This window comes from Lytechinus variegatus, chromosome 12 (genome assembly GCF_018143015.1).
Source record: "Lytechinus variegatus isolate NC3 chromosome 12, Lvar_3.0, whole genome shotgun sequence".
NCBI lineage: Eukaryota > Metazoa > Echinodermata > Echinoidea > Temnopleuroida > Toxopneustidae > Lytechinus > Lytechinus variegatus.
In genome coordinates, this window is record NC_054751.1 from 24472046 (window position 1) to 24484732 (window position 12687).

At 36.1% G+C, this 12687-nt stretch overlaps 1 protein-coding gene across 1 annotated transcript in view; it reads right to left on the reverse strand.

The window, feature by feature from the left end:
- Positions 1 to 1731: 1731 nt before the first annotated feature.
- LOC121425145 (protein Skeletor, isoforms B/C-like) overlaps positions 1732 to 12687 on the reverse strand; it is a 31252-nt gene continuing 20296 nt past the window's right edge. The window contains exons 8-15 of the mRNA XM_041621140.1: positions 12220 to 12456; positions 10927 to 11065; positions 9963 to 10073; positions 8564 to 8740; positions 7426 to 7619; positions 5790 to 5817; positions 4584 to 4753; positions 1732 to 3958 (exon numbers count right to left, since the gene is read on the reverse strand). Coding sequence (XP_041477074.1) covers positions 3830 to 3958; positions 4584 to 4753; positions 5790 to 5817; positions 7426 to 7619; positions 8564 to 8740; positions 9963 to 10073; positions 10927 to 11065; positions 12220 to 12456 — 1185 coding nt within the window. The 3' untranslated portion in view covers positions 1732 to 3829. The remainder of the gene's footprint in view (positions 3959 to 4583; positions 4754 to 5789; positions 5818 to 7425; positions 7620 to 8563; positions 8741 to 9962; positions 10074 to 10926; positions 11066 to 12219; positions 12457 to 12687) is intronic.

Consider the following 12687-nt stretch of genomic DNA (forward strand, 5'->3'; position numbering starts at 1 on the left):
ATAACATGATGAATGAAAAAAAAACAATTATAGAAGGGGGTTTGAAGTGATGTTTCTGATATATCCACCCACAGATTTGAGGAAAATCCAACCAAAATGAAAACTTGTTTCTAGAGTAAAAACAAAATAAGACAAGTTGATAGTTGATTGTACCATGTTTAGAGTGAAGACTAGATGCTAAACTCTCTGTCTGTGTCCAATAAGAGAGAGCAAACCACAGTAAATGATGAATCTAGTCTCGCTACTTCAGACTGCATTATGCACTATGCGAATTGCAAAAAAAAACAAGGGTCTGTGCCTGCAGACTAAACACACTTCATCTAACTGGGCGTTTTGGCATGCGCCTGTAATCCAAGCTGTGTGGAAGTTACAAATTGATGCAGCGGTTCTAGCCCTAGTCACTTCTTTCGGATGGTGACATTAATGGTCGGTTCCAGACGTAAATAATCATATATGATTGATACACATCTGACAAAACTCAAATACACACACACACAATTACCGTTGATACAAGCATCACTTGGTCTAATACTCGGCCTGTCAGTCCATAGTCTGCACTTAGGGTTTCAATTAAATTATGTTTAAAGTTAACTGTGAATAGCTCATTGTAGCACCAATCTGTATAAGTAAATGTTCAGTTCGACTCAATCTGACACTCGAAGCATGCATAGTTGTCTGGGAATAGTAACTGAAGTCTTTTTCTTCATCATGAGAGCAAGGGTAAACAAAATGAAACATAAGAAATAAAAGATATAAAAAGATATTTTGACTTATCTTCCCATAATTCTAGCACAGAGTTATACTGGTCTAAGTTAAACGGGACTTGAGATTATGGGCCACTGAGTTTACTCTATTGTCCAGATGGTCTAATTTTCACTTTGTCAAATGACAATCTAGACTATAGTCAAAGTAAACCAAGTGGATAGACTAAATGGGTATAGCTTAACGTGGTCGGTGGGCTAAGTGGGAATAACACAGAATAGAAAAACTGGTTGTAGTGTAGCGTTCACCAAGCAGTAATTTACTGTGAAATCTTGCAAAACCTTGAATCCTCTTGAATAAAGCAAACCCAAATATGGCGGGGGGGTATGGAGGTGTTGTAGTAATTTTGAATGAGCCATGAATAAAAATATAAAGACTCATGACATAACAGCAAAAATGGTCTCTATTCAGACAATGATAAAAATGTGTTTTTCTGCTTTCTAGCATGTTTATTTTATTTCAGTATGAAGACTGACAATTCAGCAAATATATATATATATATATATACATGTATATTGTGCATTTAGACAAAGTAGAAAAACAAATGATTTGACAAACTGCCATTGAATTCACGAAGCACAACTAGTCAACTCTGACATTGTTATTGGTTGCATATGAATAATGGACATACACAATAAAGTAATGCGATTGTACATTTTATTTACATATTTGTTAATTTATTCATTAATTAAAAAGATATGTTCACCATCAAAGATGTGTCTTCTTCATTTTAACTTCTAAAAAAACATGAAGGGCGGCCTAATGAATAATGGATTTCAAGTGGAGGGATGGAGATGGAGAAGGGGTTGAATTTACATCACAGCAAATAATACAAATACCTCCAGATACTCCTGGTGCTCAGTATTCACATTGAAAATTATAATAAGTTATTCAGGAGAATAATACACTTTCAGGAAACTATAATAGTTTTGTGTACATTGCAGGGATCTTTTTTAAAGTGACAATGTGTCATTTCTCTGTACTCACTTGGCATAAAGGGTAATATAGAAATATTCCATCACCTTTTGATATTCAGTGACATATCTTCATATTGAATAATGATTTCATATACATGAACTCAAATTCATGTTACCGACGTCAAATCTTATCATATCCTTTGCTATTCCACTAGAGTTAGGGAATTCCTTTATTAAAGAAAATGAAATCTATCATGACCCACCATTAATTTTTGAAGGATTTCAGCTGCTCTAATTTTATTCAAATAGAAAACATCAAAATCAGTAATGACATATAAAGAGACATTAACGAAAACTAAGAATTCATGAATTTGTGCATCATTTGAGTATAAATTGAAACACAAGTGAACTCAGTACCTCGAGGGACAGGTCAGTTGGCACATCCCGACTTGATTCGCCTCTCCTGTTTACAACCATAGAGGGCGGATTGCTTTAGTGTCCCCTTCTCTGTTTTCCTCGTCACTTATTTGCAACTTAGATTTTGTAGAGCAAAGAGGAATTGCAATAATCCAGAGTTATCTTGTACCTTTTAGTTTCATTCCCTGAAGTCCTCCACCAGGAAGGGTAACTCAGGGCTGACGAGAGTGGGAGTGTTATTACTCTGTTTTGTTTTGTTGCAGGTTTTGCATGTTGAACCATTTCCAACAATTTTGTGGTCTTGTTCAATACTTTGATAGTCACTTAAACGTAAGAAACAGAGTATGAGGCATTGGCTTGAGAAAATGGAAATTTCTATGAATTAAGGAAACCTGTACGAATGTTTGACCATTGGTTGAAATAATTACCAGTCTCTCATTTCCATGTATGGGGTTGCGTGAAACTTTCACTGTACATGACTGTGCAGATTGGTTATTGCTTTCGCTCATTTTTAACCATAACCATGCTAACTTTGCCATGGAGTCATTTCAAACTGGGTCACAGACAGTAGGAATGGTCGGCGCCCTGTGCACAAGAGAAACATATGGTAACATTACTATCTTCTGATAACTACCAAGGCAACAGAATGCAGCATCTAATCAACCTCAAGGAATCCACGAAAGTTACCGTTAAAATGTATTTTTTTCATTACATTTTGGCCATTTCATACAATACTTAACAAATCCACAAAATTTGAGACATTTTACTACAACTTATACATTTCGAAATAGTTTCATGCTACTGGCTTGATATCACTTTATCTGATTGCAAGTATATTTTAACTTCTACACATAAATTCTTTCCATGGCAGACACATCATAATTTATAAACTAGTCTACTGCATACTTTTGTTATAAAAATATATAATTTCAATTCAATTTTAATAGATTAATTTTAATAGCGTTCATTAAAAACATGCATGAGACAATAAATACAAACTTGATTGAAATGACCGGAAGCAAAGATTAAAAAACAAAAATGATCTGTGAGCCACTACATTATATACATTTTTCATCACTACAGGCCGATTCCTATGTCAGAATACACAGCAGTGAACAGAAATATTTCATCAAAAGAAAGAAATTGCTATTAAAGGTCAAGCGCACCCCAATGATATAGGTTAATTTGAATAAAATACAGCATAAGAAGTTAAAACTTAACCGAAATTATTCACAAAATTTAATTTTCCATAGTAAAGAATCCAAACTTACACTAAAAAACAGCTATATGCACAACATGGAGCTGCAAATTAGAGAAAGTTTATGATGTCACATATCAATTTCTTTTTAAACTGTAATATTTTTGCAGATTTTTAAAGAAAGAAACTCTCCATTTAGCCAAATTTAGTCAAGATGATGGCGTTTTTACACTTTCAAGAGGCCAAACCCACACCAGTAGAAAAATAGTAAACTTATCTAATCCTCAATATCTTCAAATACAAGGGAAAAAGTGGGCATGTTCTAGAGATTTGCATACTGACAGAGTAGGGAATATCAATCTTTTGTCAAATGTAATGATGTGCATGCCAGGTCTCTCTCTTATTATGACCCCCGAGTTCAATAAAGTTTTTAGCCTTGTGTTTTCTGAATTTTTCTCTGTTCAAGAAACATCTGTTGATATGAACCTAGTTTATAACTCTGTGCATGAGACATGGTTCCCTCATGTTCTTTCTATCAATCATTCCTGGACATCGCCAAGATAGCGAAGATGAGTGCAGTAACCATGGTAATAAGAGAAAGAACAACTTTGTTAGCATCGTCCACGACGTTAATCTTCCATCCAAGGTAGCGATGAGTGTAACACTGCAAAGATAGTGGAATATTGACAACGCATTTTTAAAAATTATAATGTGATTATTATTCTGGGCTCCTCAGAAGAACAGTCTGTGACTGAAGAGGGCAATCCATTGCATGAGTGGAAAATAAATAAATAAAAATGAAATAAATGGAGGGTTGGGCTCTATTACAATATAATTGATTAATTCCATTGATTAATAATCATTGTAATTGAAGAAAGTTAATGAGCCCAACCCAAATAAAATTTATTTCAACACTTTCTTCAAAAGCCGGAGCTCTATTAAGTAGGCGTTGAAGAAGAATAGAATGAATGAAAATAAAAACAAGAGAGATGAGAAGACGAAGAAGAAGGAGAAGAAGAACAAGAAGAAGAAAAAGAAAAGAAGAGGAGGAGAGAGGGGATGAAGAAGAAGAAAAAGAAGAAGAGGGGATGGAGGAGAAGAAGAAGAAGAAATGGAGGATGATGATGAGATAGAGGAGGGAGGAGGATTAGAAAATGATGATAAAGGAGAATAAAAAGAGAGAACAAGTATAAAGAGGGAGAAAAAACATTACTATATGCAAAACTATAGGATAAAAATAACGATATCAAAATGAATGGATGTAGTACAATGTAAGATAAAGTGCATACCTGGTAATAGACAACATCAGGTGTAGTCTCATCAGGAGTCCATTCGAGAATACCAGCCACAGCATCATTAGGACAAATGTATTCCAGAGTATCACGATAAGCCTTGTAAGAGACTATCTCATCTAACTCACCAGTAGCATCAGTCTCGTCATAGGTGCAATACGGACCGGCTATTATAAAGCATAAGATAACATTATGCTACTACTAGGCTACTACTACTACTACTACTACTACTACTACTACTACTACTACTACTACTACTACTACTACTACTACTACTACTACTACTACTACTACTACTACTACTACTACTACTACTACTACTACTACTACTACTACTACTACTACTGCTACTACTACTACTGCTGCTGCTGCTGCTACTACTACTACTACTTCTACAAGTACTACTTCTACAAGTACTACTTCTACTACTATTACTATTACTACTACTACACTCTAAAAAACGAAGAGCTAATTTAGCTCTTAAAGAGCGTGTATAGTGACTGCAATTCGGAGTGCTGATTTGTCTAGTTCAAATTTGAACGAGAATCTACACTTTCTGAATCACTGAGATTGACAGATCATGTGATACCATTTTATGAACCATAATTATAAAATAAGGTGAGAGAAAAACTGATAAAGAAATATGTCTAATATCTGACCCTTTATGAAACCGAGCGTGGCATTGATAAAAGGCTTTGTTAATCCAAGCTCCTCGGATATATATATATATATATATATATATATATATACTTCTTATTTTCAGAGCTATTCACATAATAGTAAATAATAATAATAATCCGCTTTTATAGCGCTTAATACATCGGAACGACGTGTCTAAGCGCTTTACAGATTATGTTATCACCCCGGTCATCGGATTCAATCAGTCATTCCCGCACACAATGTGTGCACAGGCTGGACAAGCTTCAATGACTTTCACATCCTACCAGGTACCCATTTAGCACCTGGGTCGAGAGTTGCAAACTGTAGATTAACGCCTTGCCAAAGGACGACAGACCGTGGTGGGATTCGAACACAAGACCCCCTGTTTTTTTTAGGCGAGAGTCAGAAGTACCACTACACCACGGCTCCTCCACACATCATATTCAATGAATCATAAAGAGTGTGGGGATATATAAAATATAAATGAATATATTAGAAAATTGCTAATATAGAACACGATAAATTTTGAATGATTTTACTTACTCGTTGGACCAGCATATATGATATGATCCTACAAAATAAAAAAGAAATATTTCAAGTAACAAGATCAGTAAAGTCTATACGGTTGAAAAGTGAGCTTGTTAACTTAATGAAAACAGGTCATCAAACTGCTGTATAAAAATATTTAGTTGTAATCATTCAGAATGGTGGCTCGGTGTTATGAGCACCTGTCACTACCGGGCTCACTGCACACCTTTACGATTAGTCTGCGACCCGATTTTGGAACTATAAATCGCATTATGCTCATTTTCTGAAAATATGAATGAAAAGTATCTTTTTATTTGAGGCTCATATTAACTGAAAGAATATTAATATAACAACGTTGAATCATTACAGGACTTTATTTTTTAGTATAGGCTCATCGTGGCGCCATTGACGTCATTACGACTAGATATTAAATTCGCTTTTATTCTAATAAAGATAATATTTGCGTCACAGATTTGAACATATAGGTATTCGAAGGATGATTTAGAACATTACACAGTAAGTCATTCCATGTCTCAATATCAGCATCAAATTCTACTGCGTTTTGTTCCAAAATCGGGTCTGCAGTATAGCCATTACAAACATATTCAATAATCAGCCCTGTTTATAATAAGGAAAACATAAGAAAACATAGAAATAGTGAATGCGTAATTTGCATACAAACCAGAAATACAGATTTACGGAATGAGTGAAACTTTAAAATGTCATGAATTTCTTAGTTTACATCCGTCTTTGATATTTTCACTGTTACTGTTTCTTTGGACTGTCTCTTTTTATTCAAATCAAGTAATTGCACGGGCAGACTTGTTCCTTAAGATTGGAACAAAGCTGGTAAATTGTATTCCCCTCTTCAAACTCAATGCAAATTTTATTTTAATTAATCCTTTTGAGATTCTAGATATTGTGGTTCAACCATTTCTTTTTTTATACTTTGACATCTTGTCTACATTATAGAATTTAGACCTCAATAAATTTCTCTTTTGTTTCGAAAACATTGCAAATGTAATTACTTATCATTGCACTACATCTATACTTTTCTACACCCTTCTTAATTTAACGAGTTATGTTTTTCGCTCATTTCCCCCTTGATTTAAATCAACAATTTTTTTCTGCTGTGTGCCCTTCTTCCCCTCTTTTCTGTCGTTCTTAATATCGTCCTCGCCCCTTCTTATTTACCTCATCCACTCCACTGTGGAATCCTCTTTTCCCTTTTCTGTATAATCTGGGGAGCGTTTCATCAATATTTTCATCCGACAAGTTGTCAGATCTGACATTTTTCCATGAATTTGATTGGCTGTGAGGCACTGTTCCTATGGTAACTGTCGGATAAAATGGGACTTGTCGGATAAAACGTCCGACAAGTCCTTTCATGAAACGCCCCCCAGGTCATCCTTTCCTTAATCTGCCCGGTTACCAAATGCGTTTGTTCTATTTGTAAAAAAGAGTATATTTATAATATTTGATTACTATCATTTTGTCATTGCATTATTTTTATATTTTGTACATCCAATGCAATTCATCCTAATCGACGGCGATAGGTGAATATTTTAATAAAACTTAGCCATAACCATCAACAAATACAATTCCATTTCAAGTGAGTTAAATAGAATATAAAAGAAGGAAGGATACTAACCTCTTTCTCAGCCACCGAGAGCTGATCATAGCCCCCAGCTGGATTGTCAGTTATATAGAAGGGGTGGTATGAAGCTGAAAGATCAGGGTCCGAACCCCCATAAACCTTGAAGGTATAGGTCTCGTTTCGTCTAACGGTAATCTCTGGGATGAGGTTTCCGTTGATATACCAGGCAATGCCCCATCCGACTGAACCTGTGAAGAAATGCATATGATATATTTACGGGGTCGGGAGAACTCGAACATCGGGACTACTAGGACCAGGGTCTCGGACCGAGTTGGTCAACTGTCTCGTGATTTTTTTTCTCACCAATTTGTGTCTAATTTTCCATCACTTCGAATTTTCTTTTAACAATTTTCTAGGGATCTGGTCTGATGAGAGCCATAGTCAATATATTTAATGTAAACATTCCGTTAATACACAAGAGTTAGTTTGCTCCCCCTTTTGAAAGTCACAAGAAATATTTTGAATTGGGAACAAGTCGCTCATAAACAAGTGAGCACCTTTTTGGGGGTCAAATTTTCGTAGCCCCCCTTTTGGAAAATCCTGGATCCGCCCCTGGTAACAACGTTGTTTATTATTTTTAAGCAAGTTGTTTAAGCCCGTCACGCTAAACAATATTATTGTTTCAACTTTTAAAAGTATTATTAAACTTTTTAAACAACTTGTTTAAGGACGTTCCACAGTTAAAGTGAGATCCATGTGATTTTCACTAAACTTTCCTCATAGATACTTTAGAACCTGAATGTTCGAAATATGCAAAGATTAACATGGGTCCATGTGCTTGATTTTTTTGCTATACAGCTTCAAAGTTCGCCTAAATGGATGTTCTTAAGAATTGCGCGTTCAAAAGAATTTGGCATTTTTAGACCTCACAAGATCACTATATAACACATCGGATCTGCAGTAAGAGTGCAAATAATGAGAAAAATCAGCTCATACCTATACAGCTCATTAATCACCTGTTCATCAATTTTGACGTCAGCGCTTAGAGCGTAAAATATGCGCAGATCATAACGTGCACAAACATAACTGTGGAACGTCCTTTAAAACATTAAACAATAATTGTTAACTAGTTCTTATCGTGATAGATTTAATCAAGTTGTTTAAATGTTTTTAAGCAGCATTTGTGACATACCTGTAATTCCCTCATAACCTTGAGGTCCTCCTGATTGTCCTATATTACAGGTGAATTCAGTACCCTTCAAGGCCTTGATTGGCTCAACTTCGAAAGGTATGAAGTTCCCACTTCCAGTTTCGATGGTTAACGGAGGGCAAGTAGACATAGCCATTCCAAATTCAATCTGCATGTCTCCTGTAAGATTTTAGTTTTCTCTTTTTTAATGATTTTTCTTCAAAAAACTTCAAATTTTTCAATTCGTATTGAACTCAAAGTTTACGTTATTTAAATTTCATTTAAAATCCAAGTTTCCAAAATTTAAAAATGATAATAATAATAGCTGGATTTATAAAGCGCTTTATGCCAGATGATACAAAGCGCTGCTATTATTACCCTGGTTTTAGCTCGAGCTACCATCACCGGCGCTCAGTGCATGTAAGGAATTATTCCTGTCGGGTACCCATTCACATTACCTGGGTCGAGTGCAGCACAGTGTGGATAAATTTCTTTCTGAAGGAAAACACGCCATGGCTAGGATTCGAACCCACGACCCTCTGTTTGAAAGGCGAGAGTCATAACCACTAGACCACGATGCGCCCACAACCTTAATGTTGTAATTATTCAATGTTGTAATTGTGTTCATCTTTTCTGAATAGGAAATAACATGAATATCAATATCATACACTTTTCATCCTAAACTCTTCAGAAAACACTAGCACCTCTAGCACTGCAACACAGGGAGAAAATTCCATAAATGCATTTTTATACCTTCATGGCCTGAAAGATGCAAGGTTGCAACAATAAAGTTTCTCCATGAGCAGAAAGTTATAAAGTTGCACTTAAAATAGAAAAGGTTTTCCCAATGTTTGGATGTATCTTACAAATGTACACTGTAAAAACTCTGGTGTTAAAACTGACACCAATTGGTGTTAATAGAGGACCACACCCTGAGGTGTTGAAATATCGAGATTGAACATAACACTAAAGAGTGTAAATGTAACAACCATAACACCTATAGGTGTAAAACTAACACCACCAATTTAACACCGGTGTAAAATAACTGGTGTGGTCCTCTAAGTTAACCGGTTAACACCACAGTTTTGGCTGTGTACACTTATCCACAGTTCCACACTATCATTTCTATTCAATATACTCTGAGAAGGCGGCAACGAAAAATAAATTAAAGAAATACCGTTCTACACAATGAGAGACTTATGCAAGAATTTAGAAAAGAAAAATATTGCCAGGGATTTTGGCAATGTCTTGATTTGATTTATATAAGAAAAATATTCTTAAGAACGATGTAATTGGTTATATACCAGCCGCTGGCCTTGATGCAGCGGAAAGCTGATTTGCCGTGTTCCTATACGGGAGTTACCCCAACAGAAACAGAAAGAGATAAAAATGATTATTATACCCAGTGTTCTAGAAGTGTGTTTTGTAGCCCGTCCGTCGCTATTGATCGGTCCTAACGCCCAGCTGATATACTGTGACCCTGTTGTACGAATGTCTTTGTCGAAGCCATCACCTAATGGGGGTAAAAACGAAAATACTGCATCAATGGAATACTGACGACGAAAATAAAAATAAAGTACATGTAAATCAAAATATGCTATTAAAATTATAGTTAGTCAAGGGAAGTGGTGAAGAAAAATGCGAGAGAAACTAAAATGAGAGGATTGATAATGTCGAGGAGAATTTTCACGTGCTATATTTTCAGTGTAAGTCTGTTTTCTTTGTCATGTTTTTACAAATCTCTGGCAAAGGGATTGCTCAAAAAGGGATGATGAGGTCACAATCGACTTTAAAATGCTATTCATCGCCTGTATGATAAACATAAGCCTACCTAGAAAGTTAAAACAAATGCAATGCCGTTCTTTAGAATGGCAAAATATAGGATGTACTGGGGTAGTGTGGCGAACACAGAGCGTATTGCATTTAGTAAGTCTCACATCCATTTCAAGAACTTCACTACTGCCTCTTTAATGTTTAACAAAACTTGCAGTAGATATAATATACAAACTGAATGACGACCGAAATAATGTAGAAGAATCTTATTGTCCGGGTAGGTCTATATAAGGAGATTGTCTTAGTCGGGAGATTGCCCGGGTAGCGATACTCTCCGGGTATATAGGGATATTGTCCTGGTATAGTGAGATAGTTTGGGTAGGGAAACTGTCCGTGACATGTATATTGGGAGATGGTATTTTTTCCGGGGATAGGGATGCTGTCCGGGTATATAGGGAGACTGTCTTGGTAGGGAGATTGCCCGGGTAGGGAGACTGTCTGGGTAAATAAGGACAATGTCCTGTTATAGTGAAATTGCAGGGGTATAGGGAAGCAGTTCGAGTATTGTCCAGGTATGGATACTCTTATCTTACCAGCCAGAAGTGGTCGTCTGTAATTGATCCGTGTGATGCCTTCACTTCGGTAATATCCCACCAATGTAATGTTATTGGTACCGGGAGTTTGCCCGCCAGCCACTGTATCAGGGCACACCCCACCACCATCCGCTGTACACTGAGAAAACAAAAGAAAGGAAAAAATATGGAAGCTTAAAAGTGCCACCGAGATGTTGAGATAATTATCTCGGGAAGTCGACATCTTGATAGCAAAAGATAAGATGACGAGGTCCCAGATCTCATCATGTTGACATCTTGTAGAAGAGATGATGAGATGACAAGATCCCAGATCTCATCATGTCAACATCTTTTGGAAGAGATGATGAGATGACAAGATCCCGGATCTCATCATGTTGACATCTTTTAGAAGAGATGTTGAGATGACAAGATCACGGATCTCATCATGTCAACATCTTTTAGAAGAGATGATGAGATGACAAGATCCCGGATCTCATCATGTCAACATCTTTTAGTAGAGATGATGAGATGACAAGATTCCGGATCTCGTCATGTCGACATCTTTTAGAAGAAATGGTCAGATGACAAGATCTTCGATCCATGATCATGTCATCTAATCATCTCTTCTACAAGATGTCAACATGATGAGATCCGGGATCTTGTCATCTCATCATCTCTTCTACAAGACGTCGACATGATGAGATCTGGGATCTCGTCATCTTATCTTTTGCTAACAAGATGTCGACTTCCCGAGATAATTATCTCAACATCTCGGTGGCACTTTTAAGCTTCCATAAAAAAAAAACAAGAATGAGCCATCTCATCGAAACCAGGGAGGGTCCACCTCAGAACAATCTTACAGGCCTATATATAAAGAGCTATCGCATTCATTGGTGATTTTTAAACACATTTTTACTATTGGATCGATTGAAAATAGCCATAATATGGATTTTCAGCTTTGAAATACATAAAAAAATATATTGACCGACACATTTCATGTTACTTCCTGCTCAAAAATGAAAATATATGAATTCGTAGTGTAGTTCAACATATCACTGGCGGATTAAGGGGGGAGGGGCACAGCCGGCCCGTGCCTCCTTCCCCCCCCCCACGTTGAGAGGCACAATTACAATTTGTAATGTAAAAATGCCGTTAGAACAGATGGATGTGAAAGTAATAACCTTTTTTTGTAATGACTTTCTTATTGTTTGTCCAATCATTCTCACTCTTGTCAAAGATCTCATCCCTGATTTATTCTGTTTTCATAAAGGCTAACTTGTTCCAAATTTTCATCATCCTTTAAACATTACTTACCATTCCATAATCTCCAAGGTAGTAATCATCCACCACGCCCATTTGGGCATCGTTGACGTAAGCTACGGCGACATCGGACCCAGTCATAATAGTCCTACTGTCCGACCCACTTGGACCGAAGGCCATGTATTCATTAATCCCTTGACGACTAACCAAACTAAACTCGATTTGATCACCATCCACGGACCAACTCACTTGAAATTCGTCCTCTTTCAGAACAGCACAATTATCATAAGCCTATAAACAGAATAGAATAAGGGAGAATTTTTAACGATATTCATTATTTTTATCTATAATGGCACCCATGACATGTTAAAATTGCATTTATTATTATTATCAATATTACAATATCATCATCGTTATTATCATTATTGTTACTATCATCATCATCATCATCATAATCATCATTATTATTATTTATTCTGCTTTTTCGTTTTACCCCTCTGATGGCTTGTCTTATACGATATT